Here is a 24,046-nt window from a genome sequence, read left to right as displayed (position 1 = left end):
AGGAACTTTTGAAAAAATACAGGGTCTAGTCTTCCCCTAGATCAGCGACACCAGAATCTTGGGCAGTGGGGCCTGGTAATTTGTTGTTTTTTTTTTTAAAGTTCCACAGTTGATTGTTATATGCAGCCAAAGATGAGAACTGATTTAGAGTCTAGATTCTAGACTAGTGTTTCTCAGACTTTAGCATGCAACATAATTACCTGGAGTGCTAGTTAAAACACCTGGAAGGACTAGATTGCTGGGACCCAGCCCCAGAATGTCTGATTTAGTAAGCTTGGGGCAGGGCCCCAGAATTTTCATTTCTGGTAAGTTCCCAGGTGATGCTGATGTTCCTAGTCAGGGAAGACACTTTCAGTGATCTTGGCCAGTGCTGTCCCTGGAAATAGAATGTAAGCCATATATGTAATTAAAAATTTTTCCAGTAGCCACATCAAAAAGTAAAAAGAAACAGGTAAAACTAATTTTAATATATTTTATTTATGCCTCTATATCTATAATATTTCAACATATAATTCAATAGAAGCATTATTAATCTTTTACATTTTTTATACTATTCAGAATCTAGTATTTTATATTTAACAGCACCCCTCACCTTGGATTAACCATGTTTCAACTCCTTAATAGTCACATGTAGCTACTAGCTGCTACTATATTGAACAGCACAAATCTAGGCAATTGCTGAGGATTGCTAGTGGTAGAAATTTGTGAAATCCTGAGTCTATAAGTCTATCCCTGTGGGACTAAGATAAAATTTCCTTTTATTTGCCGGAATCTATGTTTCTGTAGTTTCCATGTTTTAGTTTTATTGTACAAGTATAATTTTCATTTCACATGCTAGTTGGAGGCAGCTGTCATGTCCTCCTGAGGGACATGTTTAAAAAGAAGCTGTTTAGCTTCTTCAGGCTAAACATCACTAGTTTTTCATGTTCTTCATATCATGTAATTTAAAGCTGCATTATCTCATCTGAATATGTCTCTTTTAAAATGCAGTAATCAGAATAGTACGTAGTACCCTAGCTGTAGTCTGACCTCAAAGAATAGAACAAAACCTTCCCTTCTTTTTTCTGCACATTTACTATTACTGCAGCCAGAGAATCCATTAGTTTTTTGGTACCTATATTGCACTGTTGTCTAGTACTAAATTATTGAGCACCCAAAACATTTACATGCTGCTTATGTAATTGGTTGTTTTTGTGAACTCAAATGCAAGATCTTACATGTATTCCTATATTACAGTGGTTCTCAAGCAGGGATGATTTTGCAATGTCTGGAGACATTTTTGGTTGTCATAACTGGTGGGGAGAGAGGTGGTAGTGTGCTGCTGGCATCTAGTAGGCAGAGGCTAAGGATGCTCCTAAACATCCCATAGTGCACAGAACACAACAAAGAATGATCCCCAAATGCCAATAGTGTGGAGGTTGAGAAGTGCTGCTGTACTGTAATGGGTGAGGGTGTGGACTCGGGAAACAGCCTGGATCTCCTAGAGGTCCTTTGGGCAATGGTGCTTTGTTCTCTTGAGTATCTTGAGTGCTCTTGCTGGGCTTCCTAAGGGAACTTCCCCAGGTCACTGTAGTGTTTGCTCATGTTTCTTGTGTCACTATCATATAACCTTGTCAGAAAGGGAAGTGATTTCAGTCTATCTTGACTTGTTTTTAGTGAGCTCAAAGAAAGTTTGGTAAATATAGAAAAGTATTAATATATAGAAATAAATTTAACAGTTACTTCTACTACCTAGAGGTAATTACACCTAACACTTTGGTGTTGACATTTGAGTGAGAGTGCAGCCTAGAGCCCGGTTGCCTGGCTTGAATCCTGGGCCCACTACCTACTAGTTTTATGACCTTGGGCAGGTAATAGTACCTGTTTCGAGAGTTGTGAGAACTAAACACATTTAATCCATCTGAAGTGTTCAGAACAGTCCCTGGCACATTGTAAGAGCTATTTAAGTGATTGGTTCAGTGTTTTTTTTTTTTTTTTTTTGCATGTGTGTATGTGTTTCTATGTCTGTGTATAGATGAACATGGTTGAGTTTATGCAGTGTTTACAGTTTTATACCTACTCTTTTAGCTTTATGTGGAGAATATTTGCCCATGTTAGTAAAAGTTCTCAGCAAGCATGTTACTCTGTAGAATACCATGAATTTTGGTCCATTAAATGTAAAATAACTAAATAACATAATTTTGTGGTAGATTGTACCACCGTTTAAACTAGATTCAAGGATAGACTAGTGGTGGCAGATGCTAAAGGTTTAAGAGAAGTTTGAGAGAAAAGCTTAAAATTGAAAATGTTTTATCCATTAGCTTACTTTTTCCCCTATGGTTGAAAAAAAGACTTTCATTGTCAGATTTTAGCAAAAGACACCTCAGTCTAGCCTATAGAAGTCTATATCCCATTCCCTTCTAGAATCTTGTCTTGGGGTTGATGCAAAGCTTCTTGGTTTCTTATTTATAGAATCTTTCTTGTTTAAATTCTCCTTTCCCCCACAAAATAAAAGTATAAGTCTTTATACATTAGAAGAGATTCCTGCCTCTCTATAGCTTTCTGTTGAAAACTTTTTTGAGTTGAAAAACAAAAACCTTTTTTTTCTTACATACTTAGATCTGAAATCTTTCTGAAAGTAATGAGTTTTTATTTTGGAATTAGAGTATCATCGTTTTTCATTTGGAAGAATAAACAGTTTGGTGTGAAACTATGCAACTGTTTGGCTTCAGAATGGTTTATTTCCTTAGTTTTAAGGATACCAGATTGTGTTTATCTTGGTTCAGTCTCTGTGTATCTGCGCTTCTGTGTTTGTGATATAGTTTGGAATTTTAGAAGCCTTTGAGGGGTTTGAAAGTGAAGATAACTCTTGTAGTTTATTACCAGCATTTTAATTTTAGAAAAACAAAACATGGTGTTTAAAGTCTTTATCTGGCAGGAAAAACAGTGGCGCTGTTACTCCCTGGGGGACAGGTGAGGAGGCAAGAGGGATGTGTCTTTCCAGAGTACAACAGTTTGTTGTCTCATAGCTTTCCTCACTATATTCTTAGCATTCAAACAGGATGTTGAGTTCAGTTGTTTATACTGGGAAGTTGACAAATTGCTATCTTTTAGGTACTTTTTGTTAAATGAATGATTAACTTAGCTGGGTAGCTGTAGTGAAACTTGTTTCAGGAAAGAGGCGGTAGATATAACATCATTTTAGAAGGGGATCTGGGAATCATAGGCATTAGTGTGGAATGGCCTGTAAGGGCTGGACCTTGTCGTCAGGTGGTTAGTGTATCCCCAGCTCCAATTGTTGAAGCAGCTAAGGCCCAGGGAAATTGAAAGACTGTCCTGAGTTAGCCAGCCTGTAAGTGGGGAATAGAATCCTTGCTCGTTGCCTCTCAAGAAGGTAACGTGGTTGAATATCTGCCCTAGTGCTCTCCTCCCAGGATCTGGGAAGAATCTTGGACTGTTAAGAGTTGAGACTTTACCTCTTCTGTGCATGAAAGATTTCCATGAATTGCCTGGCATCAAGCATCATTGTTTTAGTTGAACTAAGTTCATTTTTGAAAGGTCTTGACCAACATTTTTGTTTTGATAGCAATTGCTTGTTCAGAGCTCTCGGTGATCAATTGGAGGGACACTCACGAAATCATCTCAAGCACCGACAGGAGACGGTGGACTACATGATAAAGCAGCGGGAAGATTTTGAACCCTTTGTAGAAGATGACATTCCTTTTGAGAAGCATGGTAGGTTCACCGTGGGACACTGGATCCTTCAGGAGTAGTACATTGGGTAATCGGCATCCTCCACCTTCCAGGCCAGGGATTTGGTTGTGTAAATTACGGCTTTCATTTATTCCACAAATATTTATTTGCCTACTCTGTCATCAGTGGTATATTAGGCAGCTAGGATTAGCTGTATATGCCCTTAATAAAAATGATGGTGTAAATTGTCCTGGAAAGCTGTTCAGGGCTTCTTATTCAGTGGGGTGAGAAAAGCAGGCTGTAAAATAGTGTGTATAGGTATATAGATTGATTGTATTTTTTAAAAGGTGTACACAGACAGTAGACAGTCTGGAAAGATACATTTTATGTTTGTTAATTCTTAGCTTCACTTATTTTTCAGAAATCACTCACTCTCTTTAAACTTATTCTATAAAAGGGAGATAATAATAGCATCTATCTCATAGGGTTTTTTGTGAAGATTAAATTAGATAACTAAAATAAGCTCTTAGCATTAGCCATCTGGGGATGGTGGGACTATGGTATTTTAAATTATCTTCTGTAGATTTTTCTGATTTTTAGATGATGTATTACTGTTATTATAGTGGGAGAAACTTAATAAAATCATGTTAATTTTTCATAACCCCAAACACAACATGTTTTTTTGAGGCAAGTCAATTAGGGATTTTAATTGATTCTAATTTGATAGTTACAAATCTAATAAAGAAAATACAAATGAGCTTTTTCTTTTTGGAGGGGGAAGATAGGGTCTTGCTCTGTTGCTCAGGCTAGAATGTAGTGGCATTATTATAGCTCACTGCAACCTCAAACTCCTGGGTTCAAGTGATCCTCCTGCTTCAGCCTCCCAGGTAGCTGGGGCATGTGAGCTTTTAAACCTTAATTTCAACAAATATTTACTGAGGATCTACTATGCTAAGTGCTGATATATTTACATTTTACAAGTAGCATTTTCATCACAGGGCTCACAATCTTTTTTGTCTCTTATCAGGAAAGAGAGAACCATTTCTGTGTTTTAGAGAGCTAACTCTGGAGACCATGTTGAGAGTGACTGAGAATGGAGACTAGTTAGAGGGCTCCCCACATTGGCCAGATAAGAGTAGAGGAGGGTCTCCATCAAGGCAACTATTGAGGATAATGGGTAGGGCCCAAACCATCCCACGGTTTGGCAGTATAATTGACAGAACTAGTTGGAGGTGAGGAGGGTGGAGAGAGGAGACAAGGGTGATTCTGCAGTTTCTGCTAGGGTAACGCCTCAGCGGCTGTACTGTTAGCAAGACGGAGGGCAGCAGGAGGAGGGTGTTAGGGAGGGAAGCTATTGGAGACCCTAAAGCCTTCCCATTCCTCACTAGGAGAGAACCCATCATTAGGCACCACACACACAGAGCAGCATAACTTGCAATGTGTGGTTTATGCCAATTCCTGAGTTCTGATGGTGCCTCTTCCTGGGATCACTTTTTGTCTAGTTTGTGATGTGAAATTCCACTTTGAACATCATCAGTGAAAGTCATGTGGTGGATTTGGGGATGTGGCAGGACAGGGAACCCAAACCTTCGATTGCCAATGTGATGGTCACTTTAGATGGGCCGTGGAAAGGGGTCTTCTTGAAATGTCATTATGCATGCCTGATGGTTGGTGCTGTGTAAGAATTTGAGCATCAAAGAAATGAGAAGTGGTTTCGACTGCCAGAGCAGAAATGAAAAGAAACCTGGAAGTCTATACATTCTCCTTGTGTGTTGCTTGAAGGGTTGACTTACCACATTTATCACTCTTAAGTGATAATCATTTAAGGCTTAAGTTATAGTTACCTGTTTTTAATGTCTGTCTACCTTGTTATACTGTGCGATCTTGAGGGCAGGGACTGTGTCTTTGTTTCCTAATGTGGCAATGCCTGGTATCTGGTAGCCATTCATAAACTGTTTGTTGAATGAATAAATGAGTGATTCATTAAACTGTTGAGGACCTGGTACCCTTTTTGCATCTGGCTTTATCTTTAGGATTATTCTTTTCCTTTAGACTGTGGTTTCAGAAAATGAGCAACATCTTTTCTCCCAGGTATAAAAATATCCAGATCAAAAACCTGAGTATTTCTAACGCTTCCTCTCCCTGGCTCCTCATCCCCATTCATTACCCATTCTTGTCACTTGTACCTTGATAGTTTTTGTGTGCCACTGTCTTCATAAAATCAGGCCTCTGTGGCCATTTGCCTATACTTCCTCAATACTGTTTGGACTGCTATCTTATCTCTTGACCGCTTCAGTCTGTTTTCCACGTTGCAGCCGGAGTGGTGATTTAAATACATTTTTCCTCTATCTAAAACATGTCATTGGCTCCCCATTGATCTCAGGGTAGAGTCCAAACTTTTTAGCCCTTCATAATCTGTGATTTTCTTATTTCTCTACCCTCATCTCACCATTTTTCCCCCACATTTTCTCATCCCGTACCCCCTTTCTCAGCATTCTCAGTTCCCACCGTACTAGAGTCCACAATCTCTCTCTCACTTCTGCTTGGAACATCATTCATTTCTCCCATGTCTGACTCCTCCTTGTCCTTTGGGTATCAGCTCAGTTGTTTCAGCTGAGAAGCTTATCTGGTACACCTTACCTCCCCTTCCCCACTACCATGCTGGCCTTTGTTCCTGAGCTGGAGTTAGCCAAACTACAAGGTTTGGAGGGCACAGTCCCTGCAAGACTCCCGTCACTTCTGACACCATCTGCAAGTTTGGGGTTTCCCAAAACCATCCTTACAGAATTCACTGAAAGCTGTCATACTTAACAGTTATGGTTTATTACAGCAAAAGAATACAATTCGTTAGTAGCCAAAAGAAGAGATTCCATAGGGCAGTTGGGAAAGGTTACAAACACAAAGCTTCATTTGTCCTCAGGGTATGTTATCCTCCCAGCATCTGTGTGTGACGGTACATACAGAGTATTGTCAACCAGGGAAGCTCACCCCAACTTTGGTGTCCAGAGGATTTTTTGTAATTTTTTGGTTTTCTTTTTCTTTGCTTATTGACTTACTGCTTGTCTAAGTGGTTGAACTCCGCCCCCCCTGCCTGGCCACCACAATATCGGGTGGCTGATATCAGATGTGATTCATCAGGAACAACAAAGAGACTCCTCTCACCTTTGGAAATTCCAAAGGTTTCAAAGTTAACTGCTAGGAGCCTGGGATAAAGGTATTTGGGCAAGGCCAAATTCTTTACTGCACATGCCCTCTTGGAAGTGCTTTTTGTGCGTCATTAGTGTCTGTCTTCTTGTTTGCCCCAGACTGATGAGTGGCCAAGAGCCAGGGCCTAGGAGTTGGGCTGCCTGGGTGAAAGCGGCACTGTGTACTGGCTCTATGGCCTTGGACACAGTTATTAACTATTCTACACCTCAGTTTCTTCATCTGTAAAGTGGCACGCATAATACTTCTTTTATTTACAGATTAATAGTGAAAATCTGTGAGAAGTGATTGGACCAGTGTTTGACACATAATAAGCATTCATTAATGCAAGCTATTATGATTACTGTGTTTATTATTACATTTCAGCATCTTTTATAGAGATAAGGATATAGGAAGTAATCATTAAATATTTACTTATTTTTTAATTTTGTTTTTGAGGTTTTATGACTTCATTTGATGTTATTTGATGATCAGTGGTTAGTTCTCATCCACATTGACTGTATATTTTTGGAGGTGGTAACAGGTGTATAGGTAACCAAAAGTATAGAGGTTGTTTAGTGAATCTTCATCCTCATTACATTTTCTGGACAACTGCACATGGATATGGTATGGGACATTCCTTATTCCTTTGGCCCAGACAGCTTTGTTGAGCCAGGTATCAATGCCCACATCAGGAGTCCGCATCTCCTTCATAGCAAATTTCTGAATCTCTTTGAGTGTCTGACGGGAATGCTTCTTGAAGCCCACTCCATGGACATGCTTGTGAATGTTGAGGTGTATTCTTGTGTCACCACCTTGTTGACAGCAGAATGGCCTTTCTTGTCACCCCTTTTTGTGGGAGCCAGGCATTCTTCTGGGGCCAAGTTGGAAAGGAAGAGTGTGAGGGATTGTAGTAAATATTTATTGAAAGAGTAAAAATAAATGGATCCTTGCTTTATGAATGATTAGTGTCCTGAGTAGCAGTCTGTGAATTGTTCAACCAGCTAAACTCCTAGACTGTGACAAAGCTAATGGACTTTTCAGATATACACTCTTATTTTTCATTATTTGGAACTAAATACCAAAGCAGATTTGCATTTGGATTTTTCCATTACAAAGATTTAATTTTTCTTTCCTATTTCCATGCAGTGGCCAGTTTGGCAAAGCCTGGTACTTTTGCTGGCAATGATGCAATTGTAGCCTTTGCAAGAAATCATCAATTGAATGTGGTGATTCATCAGCTTAATGCCCCTTTGTGGCAGGTAGGTCACCTATTCAAGAATTTATCTTAAGCTCTTATTTATAAATTAGCTTTGGGGATATTCTAAGATGGTGGGACTTGACTGGTGACATCGAACTGTACAGAATATCTTGCGCTATGAACCTAACCAAAGACAGGAATCTTGTGGTAGCTTGGAATTAATCCCTGTGCTATGTACAAATGGAGTCTGGAGTATAATTTAGAAATCTTGTAAAATGCTATAAATATATTCAACAGATGTAGAAATACTTTAGATAATTCCATAAAATACATAAGTGAGAATTTAAGGGATTGTGTATGTAAATTCTAGTTTTGGAGTATTCCCCTTCCCTTGTCTGTTTTTGTGCTGCTTAGGTGGAGGGAAACAGAGCAAATTTATATCATTGCTAAAATGTATATTCTGAACAACAAAATTTATTTCATGGTCTAGGATATCAGACTTTTTCTGTGTTCTTCCCAGCTTATACATGATGGTCCCATGGTTTTTGTACAGCAAATAAGATTTTACAACAGATGTTAAGTTTGTGCTGTGAAGTGGCAGAATACGTTGTTAAGCCATTTAGATTTTTACTTTTTTTTCCTGGGGTGAAGTAGATGTCCATTCAACTCTTTTAACCTTTCTGTTAATCCCTCCTTGCCGCACTCCATTAACTTTTTTTTTTTTTTTTTGGATACAGATTGGCACACCAGTCTGACTTTTTTCTAATTAAAAAGTTAAAACGTGTCAATTGTAGAAAAACTTGAAAATTCAAAAAGGCCATAAAAGCAAATAAAATAAATAAAATCACCCACAGTCAGGCTACCCAAAGATTATTGCTGTTATTGTTACACTGTATATCCCTGTCATTCACACACATACTTAGCTATAAAAACATACATAACTTGAAAGGTACAAATCTACATATATACACACACTTAACGTGTCCCTGTGTATTATTATTATTGTAAAGGTAACAATGTGCTTTTTTTCATATGCCACTTATATATACTCCTTTGTAAGTTGCTTAGTCATAGCCTTTGCTTATTAAAAAAAATCAAATTTATAGAGATGTAATTTACATATACCAAAAGTCACCCTTTTCAAAGGTGTGTATTTCAAAGGTGTGTATCTGTGTATTTTGACAAACACAGTCACGTAATCACCACTGCCACAGACTAGTCCTCTCTTGCGAAAGTTACCTCCTGGCCTGTTGTAGTCACTAGTACCCTGCTCCAGTTCCCAGCCTCTTGTAACCACTCTCTGATTTGTCTTTTATAATTTTGCCTTTCCAGAATGTTATATAAATGGAAGGGTGCATCCTTTTGTGTCTTGCACAATGTCTTTTTAAAAAAATTTACGCTACAACAAAATTAATTAGATACTCCATGGGTTGGCAATGAATTTTACTTTACAGGAATATAATGAGCAGGAGTGAAACAGGATCTCTGTGTGTTCTTGAGGGCAGTGTTGCCAGATGTACCGACACCAGGTAAAGCTATCATATTTTTAGTAGGGCTCTCTCTTTCTAAGGGAGAGCTTCGAGCCAAGAATATGGTTATCCCTTTATTTAAATTTTTTAGTCATTAAACTTATACTGTGTAGAAGTTATCCAAATCATTTGATGATAGAGGATAATGACCCTAATCTTGAAGGAAGAATACTCAGTGCCAACTCAGTAACCAGAGCTTACCTTTTCCTCCATTGACGACTTTTTTAAAGTTTCTTAATTACCTAGGTAGTTGTGGAAGATAATTCTGCATAATTAGAATTTTTTTCCTATTTATTTCTGTAGTGTTGTCTTTCATAAATTGCTAAACATTAAAAATATGTATTTTTAAAATATATTTTATTTCCTTTGGCTCTCCCCCCTGTCTCCCTACCCCAGTGAAGCTTCTCATAAAATTTAAGAACTGAAACTGCATAGGTTGCTACTGTCATGTGTAAGAGCTCTTGCATGAGTAGGCTCATACCAACAACATAGAGATACTGAAACCTAATTTTTTTCTGGTTACAAATAGCATATGTGCTCCTGTGAACAATATAGATGTGTGTAACTTTTAAAAGGGAAAGTCCTTGGTAATCTGCCCATGAAACTCACAGTTAACAGTGACTATTCTTCCAGTTATTTTTTTCTATTCATAGTGTATATATTCTACACTATATGTTATATATTCTAATAAACTATTTCCTTTCCTGGTACTCTTCCTGGGAGACAAATCATGCTATCTCTGTTTTATATGTGTCTAAACCAGACTCTGCACTTTAAGACCTAGGTGTTCTACTGGAGAAACTTGCCCATTTCTGATATCTGGACCTGTGTGATTCCTGTTTGTTCCATGGTTTTTGCTGTGTTTTTAAGCCAGGGATGCTGTTTAAATTAATGGTAGTATGTTACTACCTGTGACTTTCAGTAAAAACAAGGAGGTGCTGATGTTTTGGAGTTTTAACAAAGGAGCAGTTACTGGGCTTTCTAAGGGACAGTCAGAATTAGAGTTTCTGTGGAGGTGGTGGTTTTTTGAGGGTGTGCCCAGACCTTAGGGCATAACTCTAGGGAGCCCCATTGTGCTGTGCTCCAGGTGTGCTGTTCCCGTAGAATACCTTGTGAGTGGTGCCTCCAGGGTTGTGCAATGTGGCAATACTGCTTTGCTCTATGTAATTTTGTTTTGAAGTTGATGTGAGAGATTGGGTTTGTTGTTGATAACGTTTCTCACATATGTGGTTGATGGAAAATGCTGTTTTTGTTTTAAGATGGGTGGATTTACTGTGAGGCTACTGTAGTGTAGGTGTCAGGTCCTTCATTTGTATGGCTCCCTTTCGAGGTCTTGGGAGAGGTTCTAGCAATTTTATATTTGCAATTTTCTATTATTTTTCTCAAAGAGGGCTCCCAAATTGTTTGGGCTTCAAGCTCAGCAAATCTGGGTCTCCTCTGGACCTGTGCATTTGAGGGGCCAAGAGGTACTAAAGCTCCTGAAACATAAGCTTATTGAACTTCATTGTTAATCTGCTCCTGGGTTTGGAATTTGTTTTCATATGGATTTATGTCAGTGTAGTTACATATTAAGTAAGCACACCGAAACATACAAGAGTAGGAAGGAGATAATTCAGAAATGCTTATGACTCATCCCAGTCGTATTCCCAGTTAGTGTCTGTGTAGAGCCTGTCGACTGGGCTTCCTGGACAGTGCAGGGAGACATTTCTCTCCAGAAGCTGCCGTTGTCCCAGTCCTCACTGGCATCTTCCCCTCCTTTTGTCTACAGATTCGGGGTACAGATAAAAGCAACGTGAGAGAGTTACACATCGCGTATAGGTATGGAGAGCACTATGACAGCGTTCGGAGGATCAATGACAACTCGGAAGCACCTGCACATCTCCAGACGGATGTGAGTGAGACTTCGTTTTTGTGTGTGTGTTCTCAGCCCTACAAGAAGCAGTTCGAGAGCTGTTTGCCGTGAAGCTAAGAAACAGTGATTTTTTTTTTTTTAATGGAAAGTTGACTTTAAGAATCTGTGGGCTTGATTTTTAAAATATTTTTTAGTTCAGGTGAGAGTGACAGATAAAATTGCCTGTCATTCTTTTTCTTTTCCTAATAGCTGATAGCTATGATTATATGCATATAAAACGTATAAAATTTTAAAATTACTTTGATCTTTTAAGATTAATCCATGCTTCTCTGAAAGCTGAAAACTATAGAAAAAGTAAAGGAGAAAATTAAAAGTACACAGAATTGGCTACCTGGATGCAAATTTTGCTACTGTTTTGGTAGATTTCCTTTCAGTCATTTAATGCATGAAAAAATGGTTCAGATTGTATTGTTTATATAGCTTTGTTTCCTGCTTTTTTTCAGGTAACATTATTGCATAAGCCTTTTCTCACATTTTTACACACTTTCTGAAGCCATCATTTTAAAAACAATTTTATTTCTTGAGTAGGTCCTATTTGTCCATGGATCAGAATTCAAAACATAGAATATATAGCGAAAGTCACTCTACTACCCTTGTGCTTTAGCTACAGTGTTCTTCCTGGATGCAACCAGTGGTATCAGTATATCATGAAATCTAGAGATAACTGTACATACCAAACAAATATGCGTGTGTGTGCACGTATTCTACTTTTGCCATTTTTACACTCTCCCCAACACCAGTTGTAACATCTACACCTCCTATGGCTACATCCTGCTCTGTGCTTTTTGAAGTTAATGTGTTTTGGAGTTTAATTCATAGAGTACATAAGGAACTTCCTGTATCTTTTTAAAAGACTGTATAGTATTCTGTTGTACGGATGCATTATATAACATTGTTGGCCAGTCCCTATTGATAGACTTTTAGATGGCTTTCAAACTTATGCTGTTCCAAACAATGTGCAGTGCCTTATGTATACCTCATTTCACACATGGGTGAGTATCTGCAGGATAGTTCCTAGAAGATCCTTGTTGCATCGCAGAATTTTGGTAGGTATTGCCAAGTTACTTTCTATCAGAGTTTTACCAGTTTATACTCCCACTTGTAATGTGTGGCTCTTTTCTGTACCTTTGCCAACACAGTGTGTTATCATATTTTTAAAATGTTTTTCGTTGTTAGGGAAAAAATTGTTTTCTTAATCTAGTTTTAATTTGGACTTCTCTTATTAGGTAGTTTATGTGTCTTTTCCTGTGTTTAAGACCTCTTTGTATTTCCCATTTTGTGAACTGTATTCATCTTCATTTTTTTCCTATTATGTTATCTTAATGATTTTTAGAAACTTTTTATGCATTAGGGAAATTAGGCTGTGTGTGTGATATGAGTTGTAAATATTTGTTTACACTCTGTCATTTGCCTTTTCTTTCTCCTGTGGTCTTTGCTATGAAAGAATTTTAGATTTTGTGTGGTTAAATTTGTTAATATTTTCTTATATGCCTTTGGGTTTCAGGTCATAACTAGGAAAGTCTTTTCCATTCTGAGACTAAAAAGAATTCTTCCATAGTTTAGTACTTTCATAGTTTCATTTTTTAAAAAAGGTAAATCTTGGCTCCGTTTGGAATTCATATTCATATAAGGGTGTGAGGGTATGGATCCAACTTTTTATTTTCCTTGGGGCTACCTAGTTGTACCCAGACCATTTATTCACTATATATCTTCTATCCCCTAATTTAAAATGCCACTTTCTTTTACCATATACCAAATTCCTGTATGTATTTGAGTCTATTTCTTGACATTTGGCTCTGTTCTACTGATCTCTCTGTTCACGTGTTGCTGCCTCATTGTTTTAAGTAGTAAGAGTATGTTTTAAAATCCGGTAGAATTTTTCGCTTAATTAATTTTCTTTTTTAGAATTTCCTGTATATTCTTGCTTTTATAAGAGAAATATGGATGTTAGAATCAGTATGTGCAGTTAAAAAGAAGTCCTGTTCAGTTTTTAAAAATTGGGATCTCATTAAGTTAATAGTTTAAAGAAAAATTGACATCTTTTTGATGTTGAGTCTTTTTAGCCAAGAACCTGGTAAGCTTTTTTACTTGTTTAATTGACATTTTTTTAATCTAGAGCATTTTCTTCATATATATCTTCCTCATTTTTTGTTGAGTTTATTCTTACGTATTTTGTGGTTTTTGTTTCTATTATGAGGAAAGGATCTTTTTTCGTTATCTTTTCAGCTGATTATCTGTCGTTTGTATATGAGAGCTGTTAACAAAATGTTAATTACATACCCAGATATCCTACAGCACTCTTTTTTTTTTAATCAAGGTAAAATTCACGTAACATAAAATGAACCACTTTAAAGTTTACAATTCAGTGGCACTCAGTACACTGACGGTGTTATGCAATCACTTTTCCGTCTAGTTCCAAAATATTTTCGTCATCTCCAAAGAAAAACCCTGTGCCCATTGAGCAGTCACTCCTCTTTCCCTTTCTCCCCCAGTAACTACCATTCTGCCTTCTATCTCTATGCATTTACCTATTCTGGATATTTTATGTTAATGAAATCGCACAGTGTATGACCTTTTCTGTCTGACTTCTTTCTGTCTGACATATTGTTTTCAAGAGCCATCCATGTTATGGCATGTATCAGCACTTCCTTCTTTTTTATGGCTGAATACCATTCCATTATGTGGATATATCACATTTGTTTATCCATTCATCTGTTGATGGGCGTTTGGGTTGTTCCCACCTTTTGGCTATTGAGAATAGTGCTGCTGTTTGTGCACAGTATTTGTTTGAGTACCTGTTTTCAATCTTTTGGGATATACCTAGGAGTAGAATTGCTGAGTCATATGGTAATTCTAAATTTAACTTTTTGAGAAACTGCCAAATTGTTATCCACAGTGGCTATACTGTTTTACATTGCTACTAGCAATACATGAAAGCTCCACTTTCTCCACATCTCTCCAACACTTGTTATTTATTTATTTTTATGGTCATCCTAGTTAGTGCCTTATGGTTTTGATTTGTGTCTTCTTAATGACTAATGACATTGAACATCGTTTCATATGCATTTTGGCCATTTGCATATTTTTGGAGAAATGTCTTCAAGTCTTTTGCCTATTTCTAAATTGGGTTTCAGCTTTTTGTTTTTGAATTGTAAGAGTCCTTTACATATTGTGGATACTAGAGTCTTATCAAATATATAACTTGCTGGAATTCTTTTTGTTTTTTTGGTCAGTTCTCATGTTTTTTTTCAGGTATAGAATTGTGTCATCTACTAATAGTGACTACGTGATTACTTTTTTCTCTTGTTAATTTTATACTTCTCATTTCTTTATTTTGGCTAATTGCATTGGCTGTTACCAGTGTTAAATAATAATGGTGGTACTGAAAATTCTTATTGTGTTCCTTAGTTTAATGGGAATGAAGACATCATTCTGTGGATTTACAGTGGTTATTTAACCATACCCCTACTATACAGCCTTTAGGTTATTTCCAGTTATTCATCACCATAAGTAATACTGTTGTAAGCACTTTTACATAAATCTTTTGTATATTTGACATTATTTCCTTTGGCTGAATTTTAAACTACTGGGTGAAAGACTTGATACTTTTGCCACAAATGGTGAGGGTATAATTTTATAATAGATTGCTTTGTATAAACATTCTAAGGACTATACTGCACATTGCTGGACTTCACTATACTTCTATGTGCAAAATAGAAATGCCCATTTACCTATCTCCCTGCATTAATGAGAAGGTGATTGAGTAGCCATAGAGGGGTGATTTTAGCTTTCCTGATTTAAGCTCATACTGTAAAGGCCTCATGGACTCCAAGTAAACTGCTCTTTGTGGCTTTAGAGTTTGGGTTGACAGGCTCCCCCTCAGTGTGGTGGTATGCCCCTGAGGTTAGATGAGTCATGCTCACCTGTGGCTGTCTAGCTGGGACAGGAGCTTCCTACCTCAGAGCTCACTGATTCTCAAATAAAGCCTGGGAACCAGATGACAGTTGTATGTATATTTCTTCAAGACAATCATTGTTCTGCAAAACCTCATCAGGTGCAAGTATAGAGGATCATCTTCTGTTGTTAAGCCCACAGCTCTGGAGGTCAGCAGAATCAAATGTGTGCGTCAGAATCAGCAGTTGTCAAAATTTTGGTATTTAGAAACCGTAGGAGCTCTAATGCCCTTCTTACTGAGCAGTTCATCCTGGTTTTGGGGCCTTTCTTTTTAATTCTTCTATTGTAACTTAAATGTCAATGCATGGATAAAGTTTAGCCTAGTCGTTGCTAGTCTCTTCAGATTGTTTCTAGACTCTTTTCCCCCATATATTTGAATATTTTGAGATTAGAGTGTCGTCTTATGTTAAAGATTCTGAACATGGTTTTCTAGAGTTCTTTGATTACTAATCTTTATGTTTCCTTTAGTTTCAGATACTTCATCAAGATGAATCAAATAAAAGAGAAAAGATTAAAACAAAGGGAATCGATTTTGAAGATGACCTGAGAGATGAAGTAGAAGATGCTGTCCAGAAAGTTTGTAATGCAACTGGATGTTCAGTTAGTATTTCTGTCATGCAGTAATGATTTAGAAGCAAGCTTTGCTGTGCCTAGTTTACCTGCTAGTTGTGTAGCATCACTAGAGCGTGCCAGCACCTGGTGGCCCAGAATGGGCCCATGAGATTATAGTTTGATTAGGTTATGTGATATGACTTAATGAGAGCTGTTTATTCATTTCCCTTTTGTTTGCTAGACTTTACCTAATACTGCTCTAAATCCTAAGGAGATATGTGGACTTAATTTTTTCTGACTAGTGTTTGCAGTAGCACAAGTGCAGTTTTATAAAGGGAATTCATTTATAAAAACACTTTAAATGGTTGTTTCAGGTGATCAACCTTATTGAAAATTGACATTTTCTAGATGGAAAAGGTCCTGAAACTTTGTGTCAGTTCTCATTGATCTTCGTGTTTATCAGATTGTTGAAGTAGAGCTAGGTAGAGAAGTATACCCAGAGTCTTGAAGTTTTTCTTTGTTTCTTGGATAGGATTTTAATTTAATAGTCCAGAACCTGGAAGCTGAAAATTATAATATTGAATCTGCAATAATTGCCATGCTTCAGATGAACCAGGGAAAAAGAAATAGTAAGTTCACAACTGATATTTATAAGCCTTTGAAATGATTGTGTTGGTGATTTTCCTAATATTTATTTTTAATCAAGTCCCAGGTAGTAATTGTACTGTCATTATTCATTCAGCAGTTGTTTATTGAGCGCCTTCTATATGTAGGCATTTTTTTACTAGGTCCTGACTCTGTATCAGGAATAGAGTCTGAGGGTGGGGGGAATGGTAGAGATAGGTACACTGGCACAATGGGGTGGGGGTGCCACATGCTAGGGGCACTCGAGGAGGCCACCTAACCCAGTTTTGGGGAGGTGGAGAGTGTCAGGAAAGAATTATTATTTTAGAAAGGAGATCCGCTTAGAATACCAAAATGGTAACTGAAATAAAATGGAGAGAAAAATACCTTATTTTTCTGATGGAAATATATAGAGTTTTATTAACTAGTGATAATTCAGAATTTTTTTTACTTGAATTGAGTTTAATTTTGTGACTCAGAGGAAGAAAAAAGGAGATGACATCTTATTAATTTCTCAAGTCATTTATTTTAAATGATATCAATAAATACTGCCAGGTATTATTTGCCAGATGCTGTTCCTAGTGTCATAGTTCTCCATGTGATTGGGTATTTTATTATCCACTGTATATTTTCTGTGCTTTCTTAAAAAGCTATAAATAACTTGGTCTTTGTGACTTTAAACAGCACCCTCCAGTGATCTGTGCTGTTCAGTGTGGTATGTGCTTGACGTGTATAGGAAGACTGGGGAGCTACATTTTAAATGTTATTTAATTTTAATTAATTTAAATGTAAGTAGCCACAAGTCGTTGGTGGCTACCGTATTGGACAGCACAGCTTTAGAGCCTGTTTCCTTTCTGGGTTTGTGTGCAAATAGATTTCCTCTGAAAAATTCATGTTAAAAAGTACTTATTAGAATAAAGCACTCTGCTAGTGGGAAGCTGATCATAAGGCTGGTTAACAGGTTATTTTAAAATTTATCTTCCAAATTTTACCAATCATTTTTTTCCCTGTGTTTCCCACCATGTTGACTTGATATTAGGAATCTGTCTCAAGGAAACTTGCTTCCCAGGTGACAGTGATCTAGGGACCCAGGTAATCTTGGTCATTTAACACAGTGGTCACATTGTGTAACTCTCTTATTTACTTTAAATTTTAATGAAATATCTTTCTTTGGAAGATGCAGAGGAGAATCTTGAGCCCAGTGGTCGAGTGCTGAAGCAGTGTAGCCCATTATGGGAGGAGGGTGGCAGCGGTGCCAGAATCTTTGGAAATCAGGGCTTAACTGAAGGCAGGACCGAAAATAATAAGGCGCGGGCCAGCCCTAGTGAAGAACACAAGGCAGATAAGAACCAGCTCCCAAAGGTATGAAGGGTGGGGTCCAGAGGGCACATGGTGGGCTGGGGTAATTCTGTGGCCATGGTGGGCACTTGAAATTCATTTTAGTGTGTCTTTTTCTTTTGATTAATAAAAGTAGTTATTGTGGAAAATCTGGGGAATGCATAAAGGTATATCAAGATGCAGAATGAAGACCTCATTTGTCCTTTTGGTGTGTGCACTGACAATTGGGAGGAAATATACCCTGAGATTGTCCTATGTGTGCAAATGTATAGCCTCCTTTTCCCACCTAACATAACTGTATGCATGAATTCTTCCCATATTAATCCAAATTTTTTATAAATGCTGTCATCTTCTATGAACAACTTTGTGCATAAATCTTTGGTTTTTGCATTATTTTCTTGGCTAGATTCCCAGAAGAGGAATGAACAGGTTAAAGGACATGGATAGATGAATCTTTTTAAGGCTTCTGGTAAATCATCAAGGGCTTCCCAGAGAGGTTGTACATCAGCCTCCCTGTACTCTCACAAGTAGTATGTGACATCCTTCATTTTACTGAATTTGGAATTCATTTTAAAGACTTTGACCAAGTTCTGAGCTCAAAATACCACATAATGTAAAAAGCCACTGACAGAGGCAAAGATGCAGTAAGCTTCTGAGGATTTTGTTAGAATTACATGGCGCATTAAATTACATAGAGAAAGGTGTCCTCTGGCATGTTTGAGGGTTATCTCTTGCTGGACTAGAGTTACTGTTTCTTTTGGTCATTTTGAATTGGTTTATGAGAAGAATGGAATTGATTTTGTTTGCTAGTTCAGCAAGGGGATATAAAGTTAAATGTAAATTTGAGCAGTAATGGAAAATAAAGCATTTCTGGTGTCTTAGGCTGGTTTTCTCTGTTCTCGTGGAAAAGCAGTCTGTGCCCTTTGCATCTGTCAGCCAGCGTCTCCTTTCTGGCGGTGCCTGGAGACCCACCCCTGTGGTCTTCTCTTTCAGGTCACAAACAAACAGAGGAGAGAGCAGCAGCGGCTGGAGAAGAAGAAACGACAGGAGGAGAGGCACCGTCACAAAGCCCTGGAGAGCAGGAGTGGCCACAGGGACAACAACAGAAGTGAAGCAGATGCGAACACACAGGTCACCTTGGTGAAGACCTTTGCCGCTCTCAACATCTGACTCTCTGGCCTCCTGGGAGTTAAAAGCTGATGGAAAATGGAGGCTGCGTCCCAGGCTTTCCAGCCAGGCCGTCCTTTTACAATACGAAACACAACCAAGAAAACCCACACATAAGCTCACATACAGTTAGTTTCCTTCAAGCTGCCTATGTTTTGCTCAGTTTTGTCAGTGATGTGTTTTGTTTTATGAAAGTGCAGTGAAGCCTTTCATGTTCCGTACTACAAACATAACACACTGAGTTTTAGGGACGGATGAATAGATCAGGAAAAACCTTTTAAGTGTAGCTTTATTTGCCCTGAAAGTCAGAGTTCAGTGATCCTGGGATCTTTCCTTTAACACTGGGGGTGAATTTTGCTGTAATTTTTCGTGAAGTAGTTTAGAGTGGTTGTTAGAAATTCAGAATGACAAGTTTCCTTAGTTTCTATTTCATTTTCAAACAGATATTAACAAATAGGGTAGTTTATAAATGATCTCCAACTCAGGAACGTGTTTAGATTTAATTTTCTTCTAATCTGAATTACTCAGAAAATAATTCAGGAATTGTTTTCCCAAAGTAATATGATATGAGGGTTGTGGCCTGTAGTCAGGGTAGAAATTAAAAAACTGCATTTCTTTCCTTCCTGATTCTGACGTTATTTCAGATGGGATGCAGGTGCTGTTAGTTCATTTGCACTCAAGCCATATGATAAATGCACCTGACTGTTAATTAGGCCTGGGCCTTTCTGGGAAGTCGATAGTGTCTGGTTTTTGGTACTTGTTCCCTGACAATGGGAAAATAGCATGTTACTGCTTGTGATGCAGTTCTGGAATTCTGATAGTATGTAGAGCAGGGTCTGTAATTGTAAAGGGAGATGTTAGGGGATTCCTGGGGTTTTGCCTTGGAGGAATCTAAAGAAGGAGAAATCTGGAAGAGTATCTAAGGTTTTTCATGTTCACATTTTAAATAAATGTGTATTTTCTTCTCTGTTACTCTAGAGTTAGAAAGAGAAATAAAAGATAACTTGACCTTATAGGTTGGTAAACTTGCTTAGTATTGTGGAAATGAAATCTCATAAAATGCCACATTTATTTCTTTTTGTTTAAGCCCTGTTTGTTACTTTGATATTGGGAAAACTCTCCAGCATCTACTGGAAGTTGTCGGTGATTTAGGTTGGACCAGCAAGGAGGAGAACATACTTTGGTTAAGGTCTTTGAATGACTACAGTTCTGAAGTAGATTTGGACAGAGGAGAGATGTCATTTCAAAAACTGAATTAGGTGAACTTGAACTGTAAAACTGTAATGTGTGAGGTGACCAGTCTTGGGCTGTCTTTGCCTTTTGGGGACCTAATATTTGGGCAGATAATATATGCTGAGTCAAAAGGCAAATTTTTAGTTGTCTCCGCTACTCCTCAAATTTCAAAATTATAAAAATTTGGAGGCAAACTAAAAATGTTTTGACATGTGTAGACATATTGGTTGGCAGGCCCTCAATTCATTGAATTGTCCAGTAGGCCATTTCCTTTCTGCAGTTTTAATGATGATACCTTTTGATTTTTTGTTTGATTTTGGTGGCTTTCTGTGGATGGAGCATCAGTAGTCTCTTGGAACTGCTCCCAGGACATTGTGGTTTGGGCTTCTTCGTGGGTACAGTACTCTGTAGTATTTAACAGGTTTTAAAAACCACATATTTTTTTTGCTCTGCACATTGCGGAGTCCTGAGTTCGAGGCTCTAGTGCTGTACTCAGTCCAAACAAGTGAAGGACCTCTGTGGGCTTACTGTAAGGAAGTGGGACCCAGTGCTGTAGGGTTTGTTATTCTCTTGGTTTTCAACTCTGGAGCGATTGCTGACTGGCCCAGCTTTTCTGAATGAACACTTTCCTGTCTGTTTCGTACAGCTTGAGTGCAGAAGACCAGATCCTGTCAGAAAGATCAAGACTGTGTAACAGAACTTCACATTTAGGAGTCAGAAATAGCTTAAGGGAGACCAGTTGTCGGAAACAGTAGAATTGCTTTATTTACTTGGTTAATGAAGGTGTCCTTGAGCCCTGTTGGGTTTTAGAAATTGAGAAAAAGTTACTAAAGAATATTGGGAACATTTGTTTATAAATTACCTAATTCTGATAATAGCATTTCTGGGGTGCAATAGCAGTAGTTTTAAAAACTAATCAAATGGCTTTAGTAATTTTTTTTATTACCATTTCATAGCTTTCCAGCTACAATTGGTCTGGATTTAGTGTGTTAATTATTAGGAATGGGGTACATGCACCCAACTTCAATGATATCTTCTAGCCTAAGGGTTTGAATTTCGTCTTCACAGCCTCAGTCTCACTGCAGTAAGTAAGACAGATGGAATCCCTATGCTTAGTTGCCTTAGTGGGCATTTGAAAATTATTTCACTGGTGGCTCAAATGAAGGTCAAGTATGTTTAGTCCTGGGGCGACTATTGTCAGTGACCGTTACCCTAGTGCAGTTACTCACGTGAACTCTAAGGAACTGGATCAATCTAAACCTCTGTATTATATCTTGGCTGGTAGAGATTTATGTTACGTGGGGTTGTCATGGTAGCTTGTAGCGTGGCCAGGAGAAAAGGGTAGGGCAGTGGTGCATAGCTGCTTACTGGTCTTATAAACTGTATATAAAGGTTTTATGGATTTTAAAAAAGATTTTTTTTAAAGGTCAAAATAAATAAAATTTTAGTGGCAACAACTTTGAATTAGAGAGGTAGATGTATTAAAACAACATAGAGCTACAACTTCTAAATAATATAGTTGCCACCAGGAGATATTAGAAAGGTAGAATGTATATGTATATTTAGTTTTTCAATAATATGAACATAGATTTTCAGGAGCAAAGTACGGTTGAGGAATTGTGGCAGAGTGAATTTTAAATGTTAGTTAAAGTTGTTGGTAGTTTCTTTTATAAGCTCTGAAAACACTTCCAATGCCATTGTGGTTCTGAGGGCTTGTGAAGTGGAATCTCCCTTTCGCGGCAGCTAGAGCTGGGCTTGGAGGGAGCCTTTCTGTAGGTGCCTCATAATGCCCTGCCTGCTTCCCCAGGGAACTTCGCGGTGTGAAACGACAGGATGGTCAGCGGGAGGAGGGCCATGTGAAGTCGTGGAGGGAGTTGCTCACGGATTATGTGGATCATCACATGGACTTTGGCATCAAAACTTACTGTAGTGAGTCCCTGTAGTGAATGTGCAATTTCTCTTATTCTGAGAAACTCTCTAGATTCTGCCTGGGTTTTACTGGGTCAACATAGAATGCTCTCAGTTTACCTCTGAAATACCTGGTCAGTTAAGGAAACTTGGATTCCTTGTCAATGTTGACTGAAAGTCATGCTGATCAAAAGGGTCTTTGCGGGGGGAAGAGAAGGGAGTGTCCTGCTTCCAGTGTGTCCCATCCGTGGCGTGGCCCTCTCCGACGCTCTCTTTGGGTAGATGCACAGCTCTTCGCCTTTTTACCTCAAGGCTCTGTCTCGCCACATCGAACCTGTAGACGCAGAGTCTGATGCAGTAGTTCTGTTTTGCCATTCTCATTATTCCCAGTTTCATTCATCTCAGCTTTCAGAACAGGTATTTCTAAAACTCTGGGGCCTTCGACAGTTGTTTTGAGGTGATTTAGTAATGGCACTTTTTACAAGATGTGTTTCCCTGGCTCTAACGTAAATGGTATTTTTCCACTGACGTCGTTGAATTGAATATCTAGATGGCATGTTTAAACTGTAACAAATCTATCAATGTGTATTATAAAGGGGAAAATCGATCATTTGGGGAAGTGGAGATACGGAGCAGAGGTCACCAAGTGTGTGTACAGTGTGTAGCTCACTGTGTGCTGCTGAGCTGGGCCACAAGACAGCTGTGCCTTGTGGATGGCCTGGCCCTTTTTGTCCCAAGCTAAAATTCCCTTTCATACCTCAGGCTCTTAACTATTTTTTCTAAGTGGTTGCTCTCTAGAGTCTCTCTCTTTAATTGTCCTCGTTAGGACTACTTTGTGGCTCGACGCAAATGTTTAGTATCCTTGCAGAATTACTTGAGAAGGGGCTGGTACCATTGTAAAGAATCTGAAAGCATGAACTTTTGCATAGTGAATTTATTTTAGGCAGGTGTACCTGTGATACAGAGCAAAGCTGCTTCCACTCCTGTGCCGGTCCCCATGCAGGTAGTGACCACTGGACTAATCCTCCATGGTCTGGCTCTAGTCTTTTGCATGTCACCGTCCAGCAGGTCTCTGTGCCCGCTGTCCATGACAATCATTTGAGCTCAGTCACGGGCCTCAGCTGCGGGTTGGATCGTTTGGCAGGTCCCTCGAGCAATGCTGGTGAGAGGCTCCTCAGTTTCCCACTCTCGTGGTTCATTTTTCCTGGCAAGAAGGGCCCTTGGCCTCCCTAGCTGCCCTTCCAGCACCCTTCGTCAGCACCAAGCTCAGAGGAAAGCAGAGAAGAGCCAGGAGCCAGACTCCGCCCCTGCGTGCTCCCCTTTCTGATGGGGACGCGTTGGCCAGTGTCAGTCCCCTGTACGGAGGAGGCGAGTGTGTCCGTGGAGAAAGGGCCTTCTCTTTTTTCTAATTGCACTATACTCGTTCTAGCTTCAGTCTGGAGATATTTAAGACCTCCATGGGGTCATGATCCATAGACTTAGCAAGTCTTGCCTTATCTATGGAGCTTGATGGTGAGAAATGTGATGATTGTCTGACGTCCATAGTTCCTTTCCCCTCCGTTGTTTCCTTCCACAGATTGTGTTCATCTGAACCATTTTATTTTTTATTTACCAAAGTACTGTACTTGGCTATTTGCAGTGTTTTCAAAACCAAATGTTTCTTTTTTTGTGTTTTTAATCTTCAATACTTGGTGCAATAGAAGCTGCAAAGATGTGCCACTTTATCTATGAAATGGAGTTTTGTATACCAATAAATTCTAGTTTAAAAACAAA

At 38.5% G+C, this 24,046-nt stretch overlaps 1 protein-coding gene and 1 pseudogene across 1 annotated transcript in view; one reads left to right on the top strand and one right to left on the bottom strand.

The window, feature by feature from the left end:
• The window catches only part of OTUD3 (OTU deubiquitinase 3), a 28,431-nt gene extending 4,385 nt beyond the window's left edge, over nucleotides 1–24,046 (top strand). The window contains exons 2-8 of the mRNA XM_045548536.1: nucleotides 3,566–3,714; nucleotides 8,005–8,117; nucleotides 11,354–11,476; nucleotides 15,920–16,051; nucleotides 16,536–16,632; nucleotides 17,805–17,989; nucleotides 18,959–24,046. Coding sequence (XP_045404492.1) covers nucleotides 3,566–3,714; nucleotides 8,005–8,117; nucleotides 11,354–11,476; nucleotides 15,920–16,051; nucleotides 16,536–16,632; nucleotides 17,805–17,989; nucleotides 18,959–19,135 — 976 coding nt within the window. The 3' untranslated portion in view covers nucleotides 19,136–24,046. The remainder of the gene's footprint in view (nucleotides 1–3,565; nucleotides 3,715–8,004; nucleotides 8,118–11,353; nucleotides 11,477–15,919; nucleotides 16,052–16,535; nucleotides 16,633–17,804; nucleotides 17,990–18,958) is intronic.
• Nucleotides 7,347–7,953, bottom strand: LOC123634156 (annotated as a pseudogene).

Source organism: Lemur catta, chromosome 3, assembly GCF_020740605.2.
Source record: "Lemur catta isolate mLemCat1 chromosome 3, mLemCat1.pri, whole genome shotgun sequence".
NCBI lineage: Eukaryota > Metazoa > Chordata > Mammalia > Primates > Lemuridae > Lemur > Lemur catta.
This window is presented reverse-complemented; position numbering and strand designations above follow the sequence as displayed.